This window comes from Gouania willdenowi, unplaced genomic scaffold, assembly GCF_900634775.1.
Source record: "Gouania willdenowi unplaced genomic scaffold, fGouWil2.1 scaffold_51_arrow_ctg1, whole genome shotgun sequence".
Classification (NCBI taxonomy): Eukaryota; Metazoa; Chordata; class Actinopteri; order Blenniiformes; family Gobiesocidae; genus Gouania; species Gouania willdenowi.
In genome coordinates, this window is record NW_021145215.1 from 238,153 (window position 1) to 262,737 (window position 24,585).

Sequence of the window (24,585 nt, forward strand, 5' to 3'; positions counted from 1 at the left end):
GCTCACTAACTAGTCATTGATCAGCTCACTAACTAGTCATTTATCAGCTCACTAACTAGTCATTTATCAGCTCACTGACTAGTCATTGATCAGCTCACTAACTAGTTATTTATCAGCTAACTAACTAGTTATTTATCAGCTCACTGACTAGTTATTTATCAGCTAACATACTTTTTCTACTAGTTGAGTTTGACCTTTGGTCAAACTAGTTTCTCTGTGATGTTTTTACGTAAGGTCGTCCTGCTCCCTCCCTCTCGTTGCCATGGTGACAGCATCTATGGAGCTCCCCTCTCTCTCTCTCTGTGTGTGTGGGTGTCTCTCGCCCTCGCTGCAGCACTGCGGTGCTGGTGTTTCCTCTGTGATGAACATAGAAACACACGTTTAATATTTAAAATATGACCTGTGAGGCAGCGCTGTGGGCACAGAGAGCCCAGGATGTGTAAACTGCTCAGTGATCACATCCATTGATCTCTGACGATTCATTATTCATAATTATTATAATGATTGACTTTTATTATTGTTGTTGTTTTTTACTGAGAACACGTGTCCACGTTGATCCACGGGTCAAAGGTCTTTTGTGGGTGTGGGTCACGTGCTCGCACCTGTCCTTGTGTGGCCGAACACATCAAAGCGCGTGTTGCCGCAGTGGAGGGAACCTCTCTCTCTCTCTCTCTCTCTCTCTCTCTCTCTCTCCTCGCGCTCCGACGTCGCTCTCCCGCCTTTCCTTTTATGGATCGCGGGGACACCGCCGCGTCACACCGGAAGCGGCCCATGTTTGGGCAGCTACGAAGCGCGCGGCTGGGGGGAATCCCTCACAGCGCCGTCGGCCAATCAGCGTCGTCAGCAGGTTACCAAGGCGACGGAGAGGATAAAAAGCCTGAGCCTCAGCATCCTCAGCATCACTAACGGACTGAGCCCCGGTACCGGTACCGGATCAGCAGCAGAAGAAGACGCTCTGACAGGGAGACATGCTGCTGCAGCTAAACGGCTGTGGGACCGCGGACCGGGACTTGGAGCTCGGCTCTCCGCTCTGTGCAGGTGAGTTCTCCAGGCTCTCCAGGCTCTACAGGTGCACGTGTACCAATAAATACCGTTACTGTAACGCTCCTCCCTCTGTCCGCAGCCTTCTCTCCGGGGACCGACGCCTCCGACTCGGACTTCTTCTCCGACTTCAGTGACTGTTCGTCGGACACTCTCTCCCCCTCCCTCGGCTACACCGGGAGCTTCTTCTCGGAACCGGAGCCAGTCCCGGTTCCGGTGGGTCTGAGCAGCACGGCGGACGCCATCCTAACGATGATCACTGAGATCGTGGGAATCTGTACCGAGATGGAGCAGCAACAGAGCCCCCCCCCACCCTGCACCCCCCCACCCCCGGTACTTCCGGTGCTCCCGGTGAAAACGGAGCTCGTGAGCTCCAGCTGCAGCGGCGCGGGCCCGGTGCCGCCCCCGGTCCCGTTACCGGAGCCTCTGGAGCTGAAGGTGGAGCCTCTGGAGGCTCCGCCCATCAACAGCTACGTCATCAGGACAGACACGCCCTCCACCGTGGACGCGCACCTGCTCTCCTCGCTCCTGCAGGGCGCGTTCCCGATCATCAGCAACATGCACGCGCAGGGCGCCCCCAAGCAGCAGGCGCGCAGGGCGGCGGGGGCGCGCGGCGGCGGCGCGCTCAAAGCTAAGCCGTTTACGTGCACCGTGCACGGCTGCGGACGCCGCTTCTCGCGCTCGGACGAGCTCAACCGGCACGTGCGCATCCACACGGGCCAGAAGCCATTCCGTTGTCTGATCTGCGCGCGCAGCTTCAGCCGCAGCGACCACCTGACCACGCACACGCGCACGCACACCGGGGAAAAGCCCTTCTCCTGTGACGTGTGCGGCAAGAGATTCGCGCGCAGCGACGAGAGGAAGAGGCACGGGCGCGTGCACGTCAAGCAGCAGCTGCGCGCGCAGATGATGGCCGCGTACTCGTTAGCCATGAACGCGCCTGGCGTCTAAACGGGAGGTGCGCGCTCCCGACTATCTGACCTGACGAGGATTTCAACCGTCTACGTGACGTCACACCTGAGGCTGTGTGACGTCACGCCTAAAGGAGGGCGTTCAGAGGGACGCATGCGTGACTCCAGCTCTGCAGGTGGCTGTGGGCGGAGCCTGAAGGAGGCGGGATTTACCTGAGGAGAGACTCACCTGTGTACAGTGTCTGCATGATGACGTCACTGTGTGAAGGTCATGTGACCAGCTTTTTATCCACAGCTCTATGTTTGTACCATATTCTATTTTTATAGTCCTGATGCATTGTGGGAAATGTGGTCCTGTCAGTGTGAGCTGAGCTGCATGAAATAAACAAACAAACAAACACTGTCTGACTGTTGCTTAGCAACCCTGCTGCGCACACTACGAGGATGCAGTTGCTATGGTAACCTCAGGTTTCCCGCCCTCAGGTGGACAAATAGTAACACAGAGTTACACTTATTACATTACATTTATTAGATGCTATTAATGTTTTATTTATTATTATTTGTTTGATCTCAACCAGCGTTATTAGAGCTTTAAATGTTATTATTGACGCACAAACGTCTGGATTATTGAACTTTAATCCTTTATTGATTAGTATTAAACTAAGTTGATGATGCTACACCTCCCCATAAACTATTTTACTGAGTCTATACTTTTCCTTTTATTAATACATTTATTTATTTATTTATCATGATCTAAATCTTGCTGCTGGCCCCAAGGCATAGTTTTATTATTTACATGTTCTCACATGGAAAGTGTTGATAACAAATCTGGAATCCTTTATTATTATTATTATTATTATTATTAATATTATTAGGGGGCCAAGCCTGCAGGGCCAGGGGATGTATAGCATACGCGGTTCCTAGGACCTGCGGTGCTAGGAACCCTATTGTAATCGTAAGGATTTTTATTATTTTGAAATTTATATTTATATTTATATTTATTATTATGTTTCCCCCGGTAAAAGTGGTGCTGCAGGCTAAACCGTACAAGGTAGGGCGATGCCCTTTGGGGGTGGGTCTAGACCACCTTGAATAGCACTGAATCACCTGGGCTAGGCCACGTTATTATGTTGTGTAATCAAGCCAGTATAGTGACAAGTGTGAAGCTTAGCTATAATGGTGGTGTCTGTGAACAGGAGGAATGAGTGAATGGTAAAACCTAAAGCAGGTGTTTAGGATTAACGTGTCTAAAGTTAAGCCCAGTATGAGTTTTATCCCACATCCCAAGGCGTGCCAGTGCATCGTAGACCAGTATATGTTCAAAAACCGCTACCGCAAACCCAGGAACTCCCCCGGGCCCGCAGATGCAGCCAGGCCAGCAGAAAGAGCGGGGGCCAGGGAGCCCCAGGCCACCCCCCCATGGCCGAGCAGCCCCCCAGACGCCCCCAAGATCCCACGCCCCCCACAGACACATCCGAGGAAGCCCCAAGCAGCCGAGCACCCAGCGCATCCTGCCACCGACCCCAAGGCCCCCCGCCAGCATCCCGCCCCACACCCCCACTCACACTCAAGCACCCAACCCCCGAGGGGAGGGCCCAGAGAGCTCCCCGCCCGAGACCCCAGCAGAGGAGTCAAGGCCCACGCCCAGCAGACGGCCAGAGCCACACCAAACGGGCAGCCAGCGGGCGCCCGCCGGCGGGCCTATAGCCAGAAGGGACCGGACCCCAGGCCAGAAGGACCCGGAACAGAAGCAGCACCGAGAGCAGCGCGCCCATTGATGGCGACCACGCTCCAAGTCACCGAGGGCACCAAGGGGATGCTGCAAGTTGCCCCGCTGGCCCCCAGGCACACCGACCGAGCACCCCAGAGCGCGCCAGATTGCCTTTCCCTGATGCCGCCCGCACGATGAGCCCTAGACAGCCCCCCCCCCCCCCCCCACCAAAGGGCCCAGCCACTCAGCACCACACCCGCAGGCATGGCAGGGCGCAGCCCGCACCACCAGGCCGGCACCGCCTGGGAACCTGAGAACCTGATCTAAAGTTGATAAAATAATTGTATTGGCTCAAAATATGTGCAAAAAATTACTGAGTAAATTTTTCTAGCTAGCTATAAAAAATGCATCTGTTGCATATCTCGGTCAAAATAATTGTTAACACCAAATCTGAGATCCTTGGTTGGCATGTGACTGTGGGGGTGTGAGCCAGATTTGAATAATTTACGCCACTAGGGGGCACTGCAATTATGAGAAATTTATATCTCCTAAATGACACAACCGATTTTTACCAAATTTGGTGGCTATGACCTCGGGTCGCTCCTGGGACCATATCTCGAAGTTAATCGCGATTGGTCAAAGTGGGCGTGGTTTATTACTACATAACAAATAAATAAACAAACCTTTATTTCAGCTGAAGTAATTTGTTGAGGGCTGTGAAATTTACAGGGTAACCATAGAAGAGCTCACAGATCACCCATACCAAAAAGTGCACCACTAGGTGGCGCTGTAATGCAAATGCATTTTGGCCTGTAACTTTCACACTTTAAATCACATCTCCATAAAATTCATATCCACCAGTTCACAGCAAATGACACGTTGGCCTGTGTCCTGACGCTCGCCACGAGCCCGTCTTCCTTCATGACGTACTTCCACGGGCTCTGCGAAACCTGGGGGCGGAGTCGCGCGGGAAGGCTTGGCTCCCTTTCATAACTGCTTGCAGTTCTAGTTGCTGTTTATGCACTCTTGTTTTATTATTCTATTGTGTTGCACTTGTACTTTTACCACAACTCTGTACAGCACTTTGTGATTTTATCTGTAAAAAGCACTTTATAAATAAACTGCTTACTTACTTATTATTATTATTATTATTATTATTATTATTATTTTCATTATTATTATTCATTATATTTTTAATAATTTATTTTTATTATTATTATTTTTTTGATTATGATTATGATTGTTTTTGTTGTTATTATATATTATTAATAATGTATTTTAATTATTATTAATGTTAATGCTAAATAATTTTCTTATAGTAAACAATTCAAACTATTATTATTTTATTTTATGATTCTATTTTTCTACAAACCATCAGAATGTATGAAATACACGTGTGAAATTAAAAAATGTAAAATGTCATCAATGTTTATTTATAATGTCAATAATAACTATAATAATAATACAATAATGATTATAATAATAAAGTAAAGTCTGTTCTATCCTTGAATAGTTTATCTATGACGTACAGATGAAGGTTGTTGACGGCCTCGAGGGTCATGTGACGTTCAGCCTTCAGAGAGAGAGAGAGAGAGCACGAGGACATCACAGGTTAGACTCTTCATCTTCATCATCTTCACATTCCTGCCCTCTCTGTTTCCTGAGCTCTGATTGGTCGACATCAGATCTGAGATCAGGATGAAGATTCAGTCATGCTGAGTTCGATGATGATGATGATGATGATGATGATGAAGCAGTCGCTCCTTTCTTCCTGCTCAATCAGGCGGAACCCCCCCCCCCACCCCCCTTTCAACACACAGCTGACCAATCACACGCTCAGGATGAATTATGTAGATCTGACCCACTTTCACTGTTTCCTCCTCCCTTTCCTCACTGAGCTGTTTCTTCCTCCTCCTGCAGGTGAACATGTCCTCTTCCTCTTCCTCTTCCTCTTCCTCCCCCTGGTTCTGTCCTCGCTGTGGGGAAGGCTGTAGGTTCTGGTCCGTACCTGATCTCCGGGCTCACCTGGTGAGCCTACACAGCCTGGACTCTCTGCTGCTTCTGTCTCAGGTAAAGTTCACTCACATCCACAGGGGGCGGGGCTTAGCGGAGGGTCACATGATCAACATTAATGTCATCATTAGAATAACTAAAGAACTGTTTGGTTTCTGAGTCATTGTTTGTGCTTTTATGTCTCTGTGTTTTGTTGCATTTGGTTTTATTGTGTATTTAATGTGTCATTTATTATTGAGTGTGTGTGTGTGTGTGTCTTTAATGTTATTATTGTGTGTCTTTGAGTTCTTTAAAGTGTTTCTCTGTCAGTTTGATGTTTCTCTTTCTGTTGCCGTGGTTACCGACCGCCACTTTGTTACCGACCGCCACACCAGGTTGTGTGTGTGTGTATTTCAGGCTCGGAGCAGGTCTGGATGTCTGGCTCTCCCTGCTCCGCCCACGGCACCCTGTCCGTCCTCCGTCTGTCTGGCTCCGCCCACGTCCGGCCCCCTGCTGCTGAGGCTGGGCCTGGGTTTGGACTCCATCATGTCCCGGGTGTTAGTGTGGGTGGAACAGAGGGCGACCCACAGGGTGGGCCGGCTGAGGACGAAGCTACAGAGGAAAGAGGCGGAGCTAGAGAGAGAGAGGCGGAAAAGTGAGCGACTGAGGGGTGAGAAACAGGAAGTGGAGGAGAGAGCGGTTTACCTGTCCCGACAGGTGGGCGGAGCCAGAAGCTTGCTGTCTGTATCTGTAACTGTATCTGTAACTGTAACTGTCTGTGTCTGTAACTGTGTCTGTAACTGTAACAGTAACAGTAACAGTAACTGTCTGTGTCTGTGTCTGTGTCTGTAACTGTAAAAGTCTGTGTCTGTGTCTGTAACTGTGTCTGTAACTGTGTATGTAACTGTCTGTGTCTGTAGCTGTAACTGTCTGTAACTGTAACTGTCTGTGTCTGTGTCTGTAACTGTGTCTGTAACTGTGTCTGTAACTGTAACTGTCTGTGTCTGTAACTGTAACTGTAACTGTAACTGTCTGTGTCTGTAACTGTCTGTGTCTGTAACTGTCTGTGTCTGTAACTGTAACTGTCTGTGTCTGTAACTGTGTCTGTAACTGTCTGTGTCTGTAACTGTCTGTGTCTGTAACTGCAACTGCAACTGTAACTGTAACTGTAACTGTCTGCGTCTGTAACTGTAACTGTGTCTGTAACTGTGTCTGTAACTGTGTCTGTAACTGTCTGTGTCTGTGTCTGTGTCTGTAACTGTGTCTGTAACTGTGTCTGTAACTGTAACTGTCTGTGTCTGTAACTGTAACTGTCTGTGTCTGTGTCTGTGTCTGTGTCTGTGTCTGTAACTGTAACTGCAACTGCAACTGCAACTGCAACTGTAACTGTCTGCGTCTGTAACTGTAACTGTAACTGTGTCTGTAACTGTGTCTGTAACTGTCTGTGTCTGTGTCTGTGTCTGCGACTGCAACTGCAACTGCAACTGCAACTGTAACTGTAACTGTCTGCGTCTGTGTCTGTGTCTGTAACTGTCTGTGTCTGTAACTGTAACTGTCTGTGTCTGTAACTGTCTGTGTCTGTGTCTGTAACTGCAACTGCAACTGTAACTGTAACTGTAACTGCAACTGCAACTGCAACTGCAACTGTAACTGTCTGTGTCTGTAACTGTAACTGTAACTGTAACTGCAACTGTCTGTAACTGCAACTGCAACTGTAACTGTCTGTGTCTGTAACTGTAACTGTAACTGCAACTGTCTGTAACTGCAACTGTCTGTAACTGCAACTGTCTGTAACTGCAACTGTCTGTAACTGCAACTGTAACTGTAACTGCAACTGTAACTGTCTGTGTCTGTAACTGTAACTGTAACTGTAACTGTCTGTAACTGCAACTGCAACTGCAACTGCAACTGTAACTGTAACTGTCTGTGTCTGTGTCTGTAACTGTCTGTGTCTGTAACTGTCTGTGTCTGTAACTGTCTGTGTCTGTAACTGTCGGTGTCTGTAACTGTAACTGTAACTGTAACTGTAACAGTCTGTCTGTAACTGTAACTGTCGTCAGATTTCTGCAGCTCTGGAAATGACTCGACAGCTGAAGGTGGAGCTTTCAGGAAAAGAGGAGGAGCTTAGTCAGCATCAGAGGTTATTATTTATGGATGTGTTTATTTACAGCAGGTGATTGGCTGACCGTGTGTGTGACTTTGTGTGTGTGTGTGTGTGTGTGTGACTTTGTGTGTGTGTGTGTGTGCCTGGCTGACTGTGTGTGTGTGACTTTGTGTGTGTGTCTGACTTTGTGTGTGTGTCTGTGTGCGTGGGACTTTGTGTGTGTGTGTGTGTGTGCGTGGCTGACTGTGTGTGTGTGACTTTGTGTGTGTGTGTGTGCGTGGCTGACTGTGTGTGTGTGACTTTGTGTGTGTGTGTGTGTGTGTGTGTGACTTTGTGTGTGTGTGTCTGTGCGTGGCTGACTGTGTGTGTGTGTGTGTGTGTGTGTGTGTGTGTGACTTTGTGTGTGTGTGTCTGTGCGTGGCTGACTGTGTGTGTGTGACTTTGTGTGTGTGTGTGTGTGCGTGGCTGACTGTGTGTGTGTGACTTTGTGTGTGTGTGTGTGTGTGTGTGTGTGTGTGTGTGTGTGACTTTGTGTGTGTGTGTCTGTGCGTGGCTGACTGTGTGTGTGTGACTTTGTGTGTGTGTGTGTGTGTGCGTGGCTGACTGTGTGTGTGTGACTTTGTGTGTGTGTGTGTGTGTGCGTGGCTGACTATGTGTGTGTGACTTTGTGTGTGTGTGTGTGTGTGTGCGTGGCTGACTGTGTGTGTGTGACTTTGTGTGTGCGTGGCTGACTGTGACTGTGTGTGTGTGTGTGACTTGTGTGTGTGTGTGTGCGTGGCTGACTGTGTGTGTGTGACTTTGTGTGTCTGTGTGTGTGTGTGTCTGTGTGTGTGTGTGTGTGTGTGTGCGTGGCTGACTGTGGCTGACTGTGTGTGTGTGTGTGTGTGTGTGCGTGGCTGACTGTGTGTGTGTGTGTGTGTGTGTGCGTGGCTGACTGTGTGTGTGTGTGTGTGTGCGTGGCTGACTGTGTGTGTGTGTGTGTGTGTGTGTGTGTGCGTGGCTGACTGTGTGTGTGTGTGTGTGTGCGTGTGCGTGGCTGACTGTGTGTTTCAGACACATGGCGTTAGTGGAGCGTTTCCTGGTAGAGATGTCAGCGAGGGAGGCTGGTGCCAAACTACGACTACAGGTGCAGATGTTCACAATTTATGTTTAGTGTAAATATTTTATTCAAAGTTAAATCTTTAATGTTTCAGGTTTTTATCGAGTCACTATTGGAGCGTGTGGAGTGGGCGGAGTCACAGCTGTATGACATCACTTACAGCGCTGATGACATCATCGTAAACAACATACAAGGAAGCATTGGAAACAAGGTGAGAAAAAGTAAAAATGTTAAAGAACGTAAAGATTGTTAGTGAGCGTCTGTTTGTTCTGCAGAGGAGCTTCAGTGTGTCTGTACCTGGCCAACAGTACCTGAACGCATCACAGCACCACTACAGGTACCTGAACGCATCACAGCACCACTACAGGTACCTGAACGCATCACAGCACCACTACAGGTACCTGAACGCATCACAGCACCATTACAGGTACCTGAACGCATCACAGCACCACTACAGGTACCTGAACGCATCACAGCACCACTACAGGTACCTGAACGCATCACAACACCACTACAGGTACCTGAACGCATCACAGCACCACTACAGGTACCTGAACACATCACAGCACCATTACAGGTACCTGAACGCATCACAGCACCACAACAGGTACCTGAACGCATCACAGCACCATTACAGGTACCTGAACGCATCACAGCACCACTACAGGTACCTGAACGCATCACAGCACCACTACAGGTACCTGAACGCATCACAGCACCACTACAGGTACCTGAACGCATCACAGCACCACTACAGGTACCTGAACGCATCACAGCACCATTACAGGTACCTGAACGCATCACAGCACCACTACAGGTACCTGAACACATCACAGCACCACTACAGGTACCTGAACGCATCACAGCACCATTACAGGTACCTGAACGCATCACAGCACCACTACAGGTACCTGAACGCATCACAGCACCATTACAGGTACCTGAACGCATCACAGCACCACTACAGGTACCTGAACGCATCACAGCACCACTACAGGTACCTGAACGCATCACAGCACCATTACAGGTACCTGAACGCATCACAGCACCACTACAGGTACCTGAACGCATCACAGCACCACTACAGGTACCTGAATGCATCACAGCACCACTACAGGTACCTGAACGCATCACAGCACCACTACAGGTACCTGAATGCATCACAGCACCACTACAGGTAGATTCTAACCCTAACATAATCCAATAAACAAATAAAACACGTGTCCGTTCACTTTCAAAACAAAAATTAAATAATTTTTTATAGCAAAAAGTGCGCATGTGTCAGTACGATGTAAACTCAGACCATGTTACATGAACATATCACTACAGGTGCCTGAATGCATCATATGTTTACCTTGGCATTGAATGCATCATGTACCTGAACGCATCACAGTAGAATATTTAGGGCTATTTCTATTTGAATGCATCTCTTTGGTCCCTGAACACATCGTGCTCTGCAGGTCGAGGTCGGCGTCTCTGGGCTCGCGGTGGGAGGAGCCTGTAGAGCGAAGCCACTCAGATGGGTGAGGTCACTGGTCCTCCTGGTGCTCCTGGTTCTCAACTGATGGTTCCCTCCATGTTTCAGGGCCGAGGTCAGAGGTCATCTCAGGAGGAAGCTTCGTCAGCGCAGCACTGAGGCTGAAGGTGCTCACTGAAGCTCCGCCCCATACCTCTCAGGATGTCTTTATCACCTTTTAAGGGAGGAGTTTTAGCCAAAACTGTCGCCATGGTAACATGACAATCAGATCACAGGAAAGCTGATCAGTGAGTGATTAAAAGCTTCATCTGTTACTTATTGATCACACTTTATTTATTATTTATTCACTGATTAATTATTTAAATTTTTAAATATTTTTTAAATTATTTTAATTCATTTATTTAATTTTTAATTCATTTATTTGTTACCTTTTGAATAATTCTGAATATTAATGAATTAATATTAAACTCCTGATACATTCTGGACAATGTAAACACATTTAAACAAGAAGCAAAACATATTTGATTTGTTCTAATTTTAAAGCTAATCATTATTTTTACAGTAATTGATGTAATTTTTTATCATTTATTTCTACAACTTTTACTTGATTCATTAAATTTGAAACTTTCAAATTTTGCTTCAACTGATTTAATTTAATAAATTAAAAGCAAACAGAATTAGTAACTGGAAACTAGAGGAAGGGAAATTTGACAGTGATTTAATCAAAGAAAACATTAAATTTCTATAAATTATAATAATTAACAGTAATGAAACTCAAGACCCAGGGGCCAAATCCAGCCCGCTCAAGAAAGTAGAAATTTATATTATCTCAGATATCTCAGTTTCTCCAAATCCACAATATTTTCAGAACTCAGATTTACAGTTTTTATATCACATGGCAGCAGCAGTCATTTTGTTGAAAAAACTCTACATTTTTCCAAAACCTGGCAAATTTTCCTCAAATTATTCCATGATTCCATTATTCCATCATTTTTACATCATTTATACATCATTTATACATAATTTTTACATAATTTAAACATCATTTATACATCAGTAATACATAATTTTTTCATCAGTTATACATCATTTTTACATCAGTTGTACATCATTTATACATAATTTATACATCATTTTTACATCAGTTGTACATCATTTATATATCATTTAACAAACTAAAATGAATTTGACACCCATGGTTTACATCAGAAATGGGCAACTGGTGGTTTGGGGGCCACATGTGGCCTTCAGTCCAATTTCATGAGGCCCCCAAAGCAAATCCCCCAAAATTGTAACTCAAGAATTTGGAAGGAATATAAAGCCCAACATACATACATTCCAAAAATACACAAAATGACTCATGAAATGACCACAAAGATGGACACAACAAACAAAATGAACAACAAAAACACATGAAACAAATACACTTTACAGAAAAGCTTCAAAGACACACAAAGTGTCAACAAAATGACGCAAAATGACACAAAAAGGTGCTAAATTACTAGAAAAATGCAGAAAATTCCATAAAAATAGAAAAAACATCAAAACCACAAAGGCAAAAAAAAGAAGAACCCCCCCGTTAATGCTCTAATTAGCGATTATTCTAAATGTCGACATAAATGTTGATCATGTGATGCTCAGATCAGATAGAATCACAGTTTTGTGGCCCCGCCCCCTGTGATAGTTGCCCCTCCCTGGTTTCGACCCTACTGTGTGCTGTGTTCACTGCGTCCACTAGAGGGAGACAAACATAATTTAAACATTAATCAAACACTGGTCCTGATGACGATGATGAAGACTTTAATGAATACAGAGGAGTCGTCAGCGTACGAGTCGACTCAGTGTGTTTTAAATCATCAGTCCTTCATTTCAGACCACACACTCCTCTTCTTCCTCTTCCTCTTCCTCACTGATGCCTTCCGTTTCCTGCTGATCGTCAAACTTTTCCTTGCGGTTTCAAATCGAACACGTGATGGAATAAAACCTTTAAACACAAACTTCTTTCCTCTGTTCTTTCTTTGGCTAAAAATCAAACTGCATCCGTCTGAGGAAGAACATGGTGACAAACACACACACACACACCGCATCAACAGACGGTGGTGACACTGCTCCTCACCTGCCGTCAGAGAAAGACATCTTACTACAGGACGCCAACCAAGAAATTACCAACTACGGGAAGAGATTCGTCGCCTTTCTAACGAATTAAAACACAAATGAATTACTCACCAAGTATACGGACACAGTTGTACAGCAGTCAGTAACACTGTCATCCTTCCTCCATAGTACTTTATGTAACAACAACACAGTTCCCTGGAAGAATCCCTGTTCTAGATTGTTCTGTTCAACGCAGCGCCAGTCATCATGGATCCATGTTGTTCATGGAGAGGAGAGAAACACGGAAAATGGCGTCCCTCCTCCGCTTATTCTCCATAATTGTTTTGAAGCCCTTTCATATGAAAACAGAGACAAACTCAGTCCAATTAAGCTGACTGAAAAGGCCGCCATGAAAACGCCTTCAACACCACCTGGATCAAATATCCACCGGCCCAAATCCTCCTCCACAGCTTGTCGGAAACTTCTCAGAGCAGCAGTAAGGAGGCACTCTACTTACACGCAGAATCACCACTCCACTCCATCTATCGCTGACCCACCTTAACGCTAGCCGTCCTCTGGGGATCCCCTGCGACTTCTCTGCAGCTTTCAGCCAACAGAGCAGACCTTCCCGCACAGCCGCCCCAACGCGAACCATCCACGGAAACTCTACCACAGCCTTCTGTGAACCGCCCACGCTAGCCGTTCCGGGTCAGTATAACAACTGTATTCCAGGTGCTACAGTTCAAACTATCTTAAACAAACTTAATCAAATGTTATGCAGGCTGCCAGCAACTGTCACTAAAATAGTGTTACATGTAGGGATAAATGATACCACCCGACGTGACTCGATACAGACCATGAACATGTTTAACCTTCTCTTTAATGTTCTAAAGGCATGTGGGAAATCATTATTAATTTCTGGTCCTTTTCCTACATTAAATAGGGATATAGAACAATTTAGCCGCCTATTACAGCAGCACAACTTCTTACAATCCTGCTGCAAACTCCATAAATTCACGTTTATTGATGACTTTGACCTCTTTTGGAAACGTGCTGATCTATTCAAAAAAGACGGAGTCCACCCTAATTTACATGGAGCACAAATGCTAAAATTAAATCTACAGTCTGTGATTCACAACTCCACACACGCATGACTAGCTGAGAATAAACCTGCAGTTACAACAGACACTTCCATAGATAAACCATTTACTCAAAACATAGAGCAATTATACCCCATAAACACTGTGCTGAGCAGTACAGAGCAACATGCAATACAAAATAAAGCCCACAATAGAGGAGTTAACCATAAAAATCTCATTAAAATTGAAACTATGAACATAATAGAAAACAATGAAAAAACCATTAAATGTGGACTATTAAATGTTGTCTAAATCTCTCTTAGTGAGTGATCATATAACTGACCATCAATTAGGTTTATTATGCCTCACAGAGACCTGGCTCAAAAATGAAGATTTTATTGCTCTTAATGAAGCCAGCCCTCCCAATTATGATTATCACCATATTCCCAGTGAGAGTGGTCGGGGAGGAGGAGTGGCAGCAGTTTTTCACTCAAACTTATCAGTTACCCCAGAAACCAAACTTAACCAAAATTAATTCCAAAGTCTCTCCCTTGAAATTTGTAATCCCCAAAAACAAGATAGAAAAACCCACTTTACTGGTTATAGTTTACCGTCCTCCTGGTCTATATTCAGAGTTTCTCTCTGAATTCTCTGACTTTCTCACTGATCTAGTGCTGAGCACTGATAAAGCTATCATAGTAGGTGACTTTAACATTCATGTTGATGATGAAAACAGCCTAAATAAATGATTTACCTCACTATTAGATTCAATTGGTTTGGATAAAGTTAATTTAAATTAACCTAAACAATAAACCTGATCAGATTCAGTAAATCATTGATCCCTGAGGGGAAATATGGTGACTGTGACATTGATGCTGTTCTCATACATCTTTACATGACATAAATAACTAAAAAGGAGCAGTCAGAATAATCTATGTCACTACAACTTATATCTACCTTTTAATTGTATTTTATTTTTGACATACTTTTTTGTTTAATTATGTTTATTTATTTATTAGTATTTATTTATTATTTTATATTTTTTCTGAAAATAAATTATTAATGTTTCTTTAAGAAAACGGAATTTAAAAAAATTAAAGTGGAAAACATGGAACTTGGAAAAAAAAAAGGGATTTCATAGGGACCTCATCATAACACTGAGTTAGCTGACGTCAGCATGGCTGCAGCATGGCTAGTGATGCCCCGTGGTATCGAAAATGGTATTGAGTATCGAGTTATTCCTGAGTATCAATATTGAATTTGAAATTCTAGTATGGTGACATCCCTAGCCTGAAGAAAGAGTTTGTTTTTTAAAAAAAAGCTCTCCACAAAGCTAGAACCTCCTATTATTCAACTTTAATAGAGGAAAACAAGAACAATCCTCATTTCTATTCAACACTGTCTATGGGCAAACCAAAGTTACACACATTAGTGGGTATGTTGTATTTTACTGTACATTTCTTTATTCTGTAATGTGTACATTATGTAAGGCTTTGGTGAAGGAAGCCGAAGCTACGTAATACTGTGTGTGTGTGTGTGTGTGTGTGTGTGTGTGTGTGTGTGTGTGTGTGTGTGTGTGTGTGTGTGATAAACACACGCTCTACGGTCAGGACAAAGGTCAAGTTCAAAGGTCGTGTTGTAAAGCGCGAGCAGAGCGTAACGAGGAAAGCACCGCTACATACTCGTTTGGAACGTTTGATTTGTGTGTGTTTGTGTGTGTGTTTGTCACCATGTTCTTCCTCAGACGGACGCCGTGGCTCCGGTACCTGCTGCTGCTGGCGGCCATCTTGGCTCTATTTCTCTTCTTCAGCTCTTTTTGGCTCCGTGAGTTTCACTGTTGGCTCCACCTCCTTATTTACACAACATCAAAGTAAACAACAACTGATGCTCAGACGCAGCTTCCTGTTTGTTAATATGAACTCATACTTTTATTTTGAAACAGGAACTCCTATTTTTGTTGTAGTTTTGTGTTTTTATGTGTTTTGTTGTAGTGTTGTGTAAAACACACAGTTTTTGTTGTCGTTTTTTGTGTTTGTGCTGTAGTCTGTAGTAGTGCTGTCCCATTCCATCAAACTCTTCTCAGTTTGAAGCTCTCCAGCTCAGCCAATCAGCTGACAGTGTTTAGATTAATTACACATCCTCATCAGACCCATGAGATCAATCACAGATTTAATGATTAGAGAGTGACGGAGCATGCGCTGCAGCTTTTACAATGAATGAGAAGCCAATAGGGACCAACAGGACGTGACATCATCTGTTACTGAAGCAGTGAAAATAAATGGGAAAAGGGGGCGTGGTCACAGACGGCTTAGCTAAACCAGGTTTAAACCATAAGTCTGGTTCTACTAAGAACACTTTGATCAAATACCTCCTGGTCAACAGCAGGTTTTTCTCTGGCTCGGATGTTAGACAGTCCTGAAGCCCCGCCTCCTGACCAATCAGATCTCTTAGAAAACGACCTGCCCATTGATAAATGATCCTGATTGGTGCAAATCTGACAGCTGAGTTTATAAAGAAGATTATTAATTATAAATTAATCCATTCCTTTACTGATTACATCCTATCGGAAAGATACAGATTAATTAATTAATTAATTAATTATTATGCTAGGGCTGATATTATCAGCAGGAACATAAACAGTGTGTGATAAATAGATCTACATGAATAGAAACACGTGTGTGCTGTAATAAAGTTTAACTGCAGAGCGCCGTCTGTTTATCATCTAATAGATTAATATCATAAATAATCTCACACTTTTACACATTAACAGTATCAGCAGCTTCCTGTCTGAGTTCTATCATTCCTGTCTTTTCTGTAACAACAGGGTTGTTTTTGGTCTGAATTATGGATTTTAATTATTATAATTTTAAACTTCAGTAACCTGGTCAGTACCAAGTTATGAAGTGGATCTGATCTGAGGAAGTATAAAAGCTCCGCCTCCTGCACTAACACTGTTGCTCTTCACTGTCATCATGGATTTATATTCATTATATTTGTTTAAGATCATAAACTGTTCCTCCATTCATTATAAAGACCCTCAGTCTGACAGTTCTCTCCATTGATTGGTCAGATGCTGCAAACTCCACCCCTTCCGTGTGCATGCGCATGTAGCGAGGCTGTAATTACTTGGTTTAAATTAGCGTGTTGTTATCATAGGTGATCAACAGTCTATAGTACAGCTCCTGTCTGAAGCCAGCTAACGTAGATTAATCTAACCTAGATTAGTAACATAGACCCTTGGAGATAATGTGTATATTTGCCATTGTTTTGTGTATTTTTGTTGTTCTTTTGTTTAGTGTTGTGTATTTATTTAGTTTAGCACAGAATTAGACAGAGGCCTTTCAAAATAAAAGACAGAGAGCGGCTCTGAAAAAAATTAATTAAATGATTTGTTTAGATTTATTTACAAGGGGTCTCTCTCTCTCTCTCTCTCTATATATATATATATATATATATATACACACACTATAGAGTATTCTTAATTTTTTATTTTTTTTTTCCTCGTGTGTATGTTTGTGTGTGTTACACACACACAAACATACACACTGAGTGTTTCCTGTTGGTCTGCAGCTCAGAGAGAATGTGGCTCTGCTGGACAGCCGTGCTTCATTCAGAGGGTGAGACACACACACACACACACACACACACACACACACACACACACACACACACACACACACACACACACACACACACACACACACACACACACACACACACACACACACACACACACACACACACACACACACAGTGCTTTGAATTGTATTTATTCTGTGAATGGTTTCATTAAGTCGGTCCATAAAGACTTTTCAGATGCAGTTCCTGTTCTTTTTTTAGGCACCTGAACCTCCGTTGTTCCCCGGGGAGCCCGTTATTAAGGAGTGTCCCGGCCAGTCATTTCAGGCCGGCCGTCTGCTGCTCCATCTCAGGTCCAGCATGTTGGAAGAGGACGACGTCCTGCTGGAGAACTACCTGCTGGGCTGGGACCAGCTCATCAGGTGTAGCACATACAGTCGTCACCCCAAGCATTCAGTGACCACCGCGTTACACCTAAAAACAGCAGAGAAGAAGAGTCAGGCAGCATAAGATGAGAACCAAATGTTATCATACATTTGGTTCTTCTTCATATTTTTCTTCTTCTTCATCCTAACACGTGTGTGTGTGTGTGTGTGTAGCTTCATGGAGTCCCTGGGGACCATGGTGGGGTTCTTCTCTCAGAAGGTGAAGGATAAAGTCCAGCTGATCAGAGATCTGTCACTGAAACACAGAGAAGGAGAACAAGGACAGGGCGGGGTGAGCGGCAGCATCACATCATGGATGGATGAATGGATGGATGACAGTAATGTAGATGTGTTTCCATCTGTTGCAGCCATATCGCTCTGTGCGTACCATGGTGGGGGCGGAGCTACAGAGGGGTGTGGTCAGCTTCTCTGAGCGCTCAGACTCAGGCTGTAGGACTCTACTGAGGCTGCACCGCTCTCTGCTCTGGCTCCGCCTCCTGTTACATGGTCTGAGTGAGGACCAGGAACCATTCAAGACCCCAGGAGAACTGAGCAGGTCATCATCATCATCATCATCATCATCAAACTGGTGTTTGATGGTCTAACTAGTGTTTGATGGTGTTTCCTGGTCCCTCAGAGATGCGTACCAGGTGGCGCTGGCGCCCCACCACTCCTGGTTCCTCCGTAATGCGGCCGAGCTGGTTTTCCTCGCGCTGCCCGACCGACATCACTTCCTGCGGGTTGTGTGTGTCAGAGACCAGCGTGAGGCCACGCCCATCTTGCGTGTCATCATCCACACCCTAACGCTGGTACATGACCGCACGCAGAGGATCCTGGACCAGCACGGGATGCTGGAGCTGCCCTGAAGAACCGACCAATCAGACGCCTGGAGACGGGCCGTCTACGGACCGGAGTCCTGCCTGAGGGTGGGCTCACGGGGGGCGGGTCAGGCTCCGCCCCCTGTGAGCCTGAGGAGCAGGATTTTATCAGTGATCCAGAGAACTGGGACATCCTACTGACCAGCATCGTTGCTATGGAAACACAACAACCACAGAAAGTATGTGACAGTGACGTTGTTGATGTTTGAGGACTATGTACCAGCATTCCCAGTTACTTTGTGAGAATAGCAAAAGTAATGAGTAAATAAATGTAAATGTGATGCTAATGTAGCTGTTAATGATGAATAATAAAGCCCTGATGATGTTGATGCTAATGTGGCTGGTAATGATGAATAATAAAGCCCTGATGATGTTGATGCTAATGTGGCTGGTAATGATACAGAATAAAACTCTGATGATGCTAATGCTAATGTACATTGCTAATGATAAAGAATCAAACCCTGATGATGCTAATGCTAATGTACATTGCTAATGATAAAGAACAAAACCCAGATGATGCTAATGTAGCTGCAAATGATGAAGAACAAAGCCTGATGATGCTAATGCTAATGTAGGTTGCTAATGATACAGAAGCAAACCCTGATGATGATGATGCTAATACTAATGTTGCTGCTAAAGCTGAATAATAAGACCCTGGTGATGCTGATGCTAATGTAGCTGCTAATGATGCAGACTGATGTTACTCTTGTCTTTCTGTCACTATATTTATAACATTTTGTTGCGTATTTGCTATACAATCTCTGATTGGTCAGCAAACCTGTCGTTTATAAAACCTGACCAATCACGTCTAGATACACAAAACAAGCTCCGCCCAGGTCGAGTAGCAGCACTCCCGCCCTTGTGACATCACTGTGTAGGCGGGGTTACGCGCTGATGGGTTTTGACTGGCATTCGGTTTTGTCCAATTGCAACTCAGACCCCGCCCCCGTGAGGCCCCACTGGGTGCCGCCCCCTGAATGGGTAAGACCAACGGGGGCGGAGCAGGTGGGCGGGTCCGTAGCAGAGCTCGACCCAGTTTGAAACCAACGGCAGAGCATCAAACAACAACAACAGAACCGAACCGAACCCAACACCCCGAACCGAGACAACCAGCAGCACCGAGAACCCAGAGTCGTCCCCGAACTGCTGCTGCTGCCCTCCGAACAGTGAGTACCGCTGCTCTCGCGGGGCCGAGTGTGCGCACAACGGGAGGCGGAGGTGTGGGGGTGTGTGTGTGTGTGTGTCCGGCCCGGCCCGGGATCCGTCCGTCCTCCGCGGCCTCTCCGGGTGCTCCAAGCCGCGCTGATCCAGGAGTGTTCCCGGGAGCCCAGAGCCCCGGTGTAAGAGCTTGAGACCCAGGAGTTAGTCTGAGCCCGTCCGTGTAGCGCAGACCTCTCCAGCACATAGACGGAGCCCAGCGTCGAAAATGCGCAGCCGTTCGTTCACTCCGTGTGTTTCCGCTGCGGCTCGTCTGTTTAAAGTGTCCCGGGGCTCCGGTGGTACCGGGAGGAGCCGAGGGCCGCTGCGGCCTCTCGGGGCCCTTATTCCGCCTGCTTTAGAGTTTTTGTGCCCGGGCAGCGGGGGGAGGGGAGGGAGGGGGGGGTCTCTGCAGAGGGCGGGAAGCAAATGGTGGTCCATTGTTCTGAACAACTAGCATCAGTTAGCCTAGCATCAGGCCGGAGCATCACGGAGCACCGGCCCCGCTCCCCTTCTGTCCGCCCCGGGACAGGAGCGACAGGAGCTCCTCTGTGCCGTGGGGAGGCCTCCGCAGCGGGCCGGTGCTCGGAGCCTTGTGGCGGGGAGGAAAGGTGGATCCCGGAGCGGTCCTTTGTTGTGGAAGCAGGCCGACAAAGAGCGTCTGTGCTCGGTCACCGTCAGAGAGCACACCGGCCCTCAGCGCCGCTCCACCGGTACACACAAAGTCAACCAATCACATTATAAACCTGCTATTATAACAATATTATACATTTATTCAGCTTTATGTCTTTTTTTGCTTCCTCATTTTTTGGTTTTCTTATTTATTGTTCCCTGAAAATAAAGAGTTTCTATATTATTAATATTGTAATAATATCTATAGTCTATTCCATTCCTTTCCCCGCATCATTTCTCCTTTCATTAGGTCACACTTCATCCCCTGACCTTTGACCTCCCAGGCCTTTTCACAATAAAAGAACCACAAAAACACTCCTGTCTCTTGTCTGATCCCAGGTTTTTCAGAATAAAGCGACTGACTGATGGCATAATGTAACACGCGTCCTCTGCCTGTTGTTTCGCAGGCAGCCAAAATGATGCGCAAAGACGTCAACAAGCCCAAAGGGAAGACGTCTGCGTACGCCTTCTTCGTGCAGACGTGTCGGGAGGAGCACAGGAAGAAGCACCCCGAGCAGTCCGTCAACTTCGCCGAGTTCTCCAAGAAGTGCTCCGAGAGGTGGAAGGTGAGGTCGGGTCAGGGGTCAAAGGTCACAGTCAGACGCCATTACTGACTGCAACTAGCAACGGAACGTATTTAAAGGGATCCTCAGGGTTCAATTACAATTACATTTTCAATTCATTTTTACAAATTCCAATTATTTTCCCCATAAAAAAACAATGGAGTTCTCAATTACTAAAGTTCAATTACAATTAATCCTAATTACTCATTCTTTAATAAAATAGCCCATTCCTCTTGTTAGCTTTCTGTTAGCGTCTCTAATGCTAACGGGTCAGATTGACCCATGTCTTAAATCAGCTGTAAAATACACTATTAAATATTATCTATCGTCTAATTAGTTTCTCATCTATTGATTACCTTGAAAGGATTCCTAATCAATGATTATATTGGTATTAATATTTATTTTGTGGACGTCTGAGCCTTATTCCTCTGTGCTCTCTCTAATAATGTAAACATTAAATAATAACAATCATCCATCTTCTTCTGCTTAACCGTTTCCGGGTTAATCAACTAGAGAAAAAAATATATATAAACAGTAGTTAGATGAATATGTGCAAAACTAAATAAAATAACAAGATAATAAAATATAATAATAAGATAATAGTGCAGTAATGCATTGATGAGTAGTAGTAAAAAACACACCAAACAACAACAAATACAAACAAAACAGGTAATGGTGGGAAAAAAACCACATAAATGACTCCAAAAACACACAATTACATAAGAAATGCATCTAATACAACAGATCAAATACACACAAAATTGCATAAAAATATAAAAACTGATAAGTGAATCTAAAAGCACACTAAACATACATACAATGAAAACAAAAGAATTACTATGTCATAATTGTAATTCATTATCAATTAATTATTAGGTTAAATTTCAGTTGTTTTTCACTCATTTTGTGACATTTACTGTTCCATGCTTTTATGGGTAGCCATAGCAACAGTTCAATGATAGTAATACATTTGAATTTATGGACTTTACAGGCAAAGTTAAAAAAAAAAATATTGCTCTTATTTTGAAAGATTCCTGAAGTAGTGACTCCAAACACACAAAATAACTCAAAAAAAAAAAACACAAAATTGCAGAAAAGTATAAAAATGGACAAGAAATGACTCAACAAACAGTAAACAATAAAAATACACAAAATGAAAACAAAACATGCAATGTTAGAAAAATAAATGAAATATCTGAAAGACACAAAATATGAAATTACACCAAAAAAAACACATAGAATTGCAGAAATATATATAAACTGACAATAAATGACTGCAAAAAACACAATAAACTGCACAAAAAAACAAACAATGGTAGAAAAATATGAAATAATGACAATATTTATACACAAAACAGAAAACAAACAGAATTACAAAAAAACCACAAGATTTTAGAACAAATTATGAAACGACAACAACAAAAACACACAAATGTACACAAAGCATTTTGTTGTTTCCTGTGTTAAAGCTATGATTGGTTAATGTTGATCATGTGACCCTCAGATCTGATACAGTCACATGTTTGATAAAAGTCGTCCATCTCTGGGTTGGATTAAGGAGGTCAAAGGTCGCCTCAAGTTCAGTGGCTCTGATGTTAAAGTGTGTGTGTGTGTGTGTGTGTGTGTGTGTGTGTGTGTAGTCCCTCTCCCCCAGTGATAAAAAGTGCTTTGAGGACATGGCTAAAGCTGACAAAGTGCGCTACAACCGTGAGATGAGAGACTACGTCCCCCCTAAAGGCTTTGGAAAGAGAGGTCGGAAGAGGAAAGACCCCAACGCCCCCAAGAGGCCGCCGTGAGTTCCTGCACACACATAACACAGCGTACTGAGTAGGGGTGGGTACCTCACGATACGCGATACACAGCTCACGATAATGATTATCTCACAATATGACGATACTGCGATTATCGATATATTGGTCAGAAATCAATCTACAATAATTATGACATAAGAAAATAAAAGATAAAATATCATTTTTATTTTATATCTCTAAAAGACAATAAATATAAAAAGTGTCTTATGAACAGTGACACTATTTTAGTGCAACATTTCTGTAAATAAGTGTCAACATACCAATGTACATGAATAACTATCGCTAATAGTGCTTTATGTAAACAATAAATATGGTCTTTATTACCAATGACATCATTATAGTGAAATATTACAGTAAACAATATATTGGTTCCTTCAACAAACAGTGATAATATTTCTGTGAAGACGTACCTGCACATTTTAGTGAAAAAGCAGAAAAGGTTCTAAAAAAAATCGATACTTATCGAGCATATCAATATCTCCGTGTCGAGATATCATCACACTCCTAGTACTGAGCACCTGTGTGTGTGTGTTTAGATCTGCGTTCTTCGTGTTCTGCGGAGAGTACCGTCCCAGTGTGAAGCAGCAGTTTCCTGGTCTGTCCATCGGAGACTGTGCCAAGAAACTGGGAGAGATGTGGAGCAAACTGTCCCAGTCTGAGAAGCTGCCCTACGAGGAGAAGGCTCAGAAACTCAGAGAGAAATACGACAAGGTAACACACACACACACACACACACTGCCCTATGAGGTATGGGGAGAGATTTGTCTCAAAAATATTCACAAATTCATCCACAATTTACATGTGTTTTCTCATGTATGTGTGTGTATTCATCATGAATTATCATGTGTAAATCTTCATTGTGTGAAGTGCGTTTGTGATTCGGCCCACGTGTGCATTCATTTTTGAGACAAACGTAACACAGCTTCACTCAGATTCACACACACACACACACACACACACACACACACACACACAGCTGCTGGTCCATGTGTGTAGAGCACTACCCTCCACTAGGGGGCAGTAATAAGGCATATACGACACAAAAACAGATGCTATAATGTCTAATAACATCACTGGTAGTCACTGCAGCCTTCAATGGTCTCCTGCTGATCATAGTATAACACGTGCAAATACTTTTTAATTAACGTGTGTGTGTGTGTGTGTGTGTGTGTGGTAGGACATGGTGGCGTACCGCGGCGGGGCAACAACGTATGCGAGGAACCCCGGGTCCTCAGCTCAGGGAGGAGAGGAGGAGGAGGACGAAGAGGGCGAGGACGAAGACGATGATGAAGAGGACGACGAGTAGGGACGAAGAGCAGCCGCTGAGTGTGTGTGCGTGTGTGTGTTTCAGAGTAACTTACCTGAGAGGAATGGGCGTGGAGTGGGCGTGTCCCCGATGGCTGGTTGTGCGCGTCGCTCTGAAACATGCACGATGACAGTAGCGTGTGTGTTTGTGCGTACAGTGTGTGTGTGCGTGTGTGTAAAGTGAGAGTGTGTTTGTCAAAAAAAAAAGGTTAAACTGACGTCACAGGATAGTACTGACCTCCCCCCTCACTGTTACCATGGTTACCCAGACATCCCTCCTCTCCCTCTCTACCGTTGCCATGGACACCAGCCCCCCCCCCTCCTCTTCATCATCATCATCCTGTTTTTTATTTTCTTATGAAGTGTTTGTTTGTTGTTCACTGTCAGAGTAGAAACTTCAACTTTTATAATAAAACCACGACGAGAAAAACTCAGCCCAACCTCTCACTGTGTACATGTCACACACACACACACACACACACACACACACACACACACACACACACACACACACGTCAGATTTCTGCTGAGGTGACTTTTTAACTTGGGTCTGGGTTTCATGCCTTCGTGAGGTTAGGTGACATACTTAAAACGAGCTAAGAATGCAGTAAGGTACGAAAAATGGCAAAAATTGAAAATTCACCGAA

General features: G+C 44.5%; 5 protein-coding genes and 1 long non-coding RNA gene across 8 annotated transcripts in view; 5 read left to right on the top strand and 1 right to left on the bottom strand.

Annotated features, from left to right (window-relative positions):
* Positions 1-2,471, bottom strand: part of cyp17a2 (cytochrome P450, family 17, subfamily A, polypeptide 2) — a 12,737-nt gene extending 10,266 nt beyond the window's left edge. Inside the window, exon 1 of the mRNA XM_028442444.1 lies at positions 2,182-2,471. The gene's annotated coding sequence lies outside the window, so the exon portion shown is untranslated. The remainder of the gene's footprint in view (positions 1-2,181) is intronic.
* The window catches only part of LOC114460583 (uncharacterized), a 23,178-nt gene extending 19,878 nt beyond the window's left edge, over positions 1-3,300 (top strand). Inside the window, exon 3 of the long non-coding RNA XR_003673680.1 lies at positions 3,069-3,300. This is a non-coding gene — a long non-coding RNA (uncharacterized LOC114460583). The remainder of the gene's footprint in view (positions 1-3,068) is intronic.
* Positions 719-5,256, top strand: LOC114460562 (early growth response protein 2b-like). 2 transcript variants are annotated; one of them, XR_003673672.1, is made up of 3 exons: positions 719-1,038; positions 1,124-2,220; positions 5,195-5,256. XR_003673672.1 is itself a non-coding variant. In XM_028442465.1 (2 exons), the coding sequence occupies exons 1-2, from the start codon at positions 969-971 to the stop codon at positions 1,990-1,992; spliced, it is 939 nt and encodes a 312-aa protein (XP_028298266.1). In that variant the 5' UTR covers positions 719-968; the 3' UTR covers positions 1,993-2,352. The 2 variants fall into 2 exon arrangements, 1 of the variants encoding a protein (XP_028298266.1); XM_028442465.1 differs by lacking the exon at positions 5,195-5,256 and having other exon boundaries at positions 1,124-2,352.
* LOC114460567 (F-box only protein 41-like) lies at positions 4,912-10,657 on the top strand. Its single transcript, XM_028442476.1, has 9 exons — positions 4,912-5,274; positions 5,584-5,733; positions 6,073-6,372; positions 7,716-7,795; positions 8,813-8,885; positions 8,953-9,069; positions 9,134-9,195; positions 10,319-10,381; positions 10,444-10,657. Exons 2-9 carry the CDS (start codon positions 5,590-5,592, stop codon positions 10,511-10,513), a joined length of 909 nt encoding a protein of 302 aa, XP_028298277.1. The 5' UTR covers positions 4,912-5,274; positions 5,584-5,589; the 3' UTR covers positions 10,514-10,657.
* Positions 10,658-15,136: 4,479 nt separating this feature from the next.
* gltpd2a (glycolipid transfer protein domain containing 2a) lies at positions 15,137-18,719 on the top strand. 2 transcript variants are annotated; one of them, XM_028442477.1, is made up of 6 exons: positions 15,137-15,332; positions 17,079-17,125; positions 17,349-17,509; positions 17,687-17,804; positions 17,860-18,068; positions 18,150-18,719. In XM_028442477.1, the coding sequence occupies exons 1-6, from the start codon at positions 15,239-15,241 to the stop codon at positions 18,376-18,378; spliced, it is 858 nt and encodes a 285-aa protein (XP_028298278.1). In that variant the 5' UTR covers positions 15,137-15,238; the 3' UTR covers positions 18,379-18,719. The 2 variants fall into 2 exon arrangements, with proteins under 2 accessions (XP_028298278.1, XP_028298279.1); XM_028442478.1 differs by having other exon boundaries at positions 17,881-18,068.
* A 633-nt stretch (positions 18,720-19,352) lies between these two features.
* LOC114460570 (high mobility group protein B2-like) lies at positions 19,353-24,372 on the top strand. Its single transcript, XM_028442481.1, has 5 exons — positions 19,353-19,556; positions 20,667-20,825; positions 22,463-22,614; positions 23,170-23,344; positions 23,811-24,372. Exons 1-5 carry the CDS (start codon positions 19,368-19,370, stop codon positions 23,937-23,939), a joined length of 804 nt encoding a protein of 267 aa, XP_028298282.1. The 5' UTR covers positions 19,353-19,367; the 3' UTR covers positions 23,940-24,372.
* The last annotated feature ends 213 nt before the right edge of the window (positions 24,373-24,585 follow it).

What these genes read in the sequence shown, in the direction of transcription:
- LOC114460562 (XM_028442465.1), top strand. Translation starts at nt 969, where the DNA reads ATGCTGCTGCAGCTAAACGGCTGTGGGACCGCGGACCGGGACTTGGAG. An exon ending in CGGCTCTCCGCTCTGTGCAG is followed by an intron (nt 1,039 to 1,123) that starts GTGAGTTCTCCA and finishes CTCTGTCCGCAG; the next exon opens with CCTTCTCTCCGGGGACCGAC.
- LOC114460567 (XM_028442476.1), top strand. Translation starts at nt 5,590, where the DNA reads ATGTCCTCTTCCTCTTCCTCTTCCTCTTCCTCCCCCTGGTTCTGTCCT. An exon ending in CTCTGCTGCTTCTGTCTCAG is followed by an intron (nt 5,734 to 6,072) that starts GTAAAGTTCACT and finishes TGTGTATTTCAG; the next exon opens with GCTCGGAGCAGGTCTGGATG. An exon ending in GAGCGAAGCCACTCAGATGG is followed by an intron (nt 10,382 to 10,443) that starts GTGAGGTCACTG and finishes TCCATGTTTCAG; the next exon opens with GGCCGAGGTCAGAGGTCATC.
- gltpd2a (XM_028442477.1), top strand. Translation starts at nt 15,239, where the DNA reads ATGTTCTTCCTCAGACGGACGCCGTGGCTCCGGTACCTGCTGCTGCTG. An exon ending in CTTCAGCTCTTTTTGGCTCC is followed by an intron (nt 15,333 to 17,078) that starts GTGAGTTTCACT and finishes GTTGGTCTGCAG; the next exon opens with CTCAGAGAGAATGTGGCTCT. An exon ending in AGCCGTGCTTCATTCAGAGG is followed by an intron (nt 17,126 to 17,348) that starts GTGAGACACACA and finishes TTCTTTTTTTAG; the next exon opens with GCACCTGAACCTCCGTTGTT.
- LOC114460570 (XM_028442481.1), top strand. Translation starts at nt 19,368, where the DNA reads ATGGGTAAGACCAACGGGGGCGGAGCAGGTGGGCGGGTCCGTAGCAGA. An exon ending in AACGCCCCCAAGAGGCCGCC is followed by an intron (nt 22,615 to 23,169) that starts GTGAGTTCCTGC and finishes GTGTGTGTTTAG; the next exon opens with ATCTGCGTTCTTCGTGTTCT. An exon ending in TCAGAGAGAAATACGACAAG is followed by an intron (nt 23,345 to 23,810) that starts GTAACACACACA and finishes TGTGTGTGGTAG; the next exon opens with GACATGGTGGCGTACCGCGG.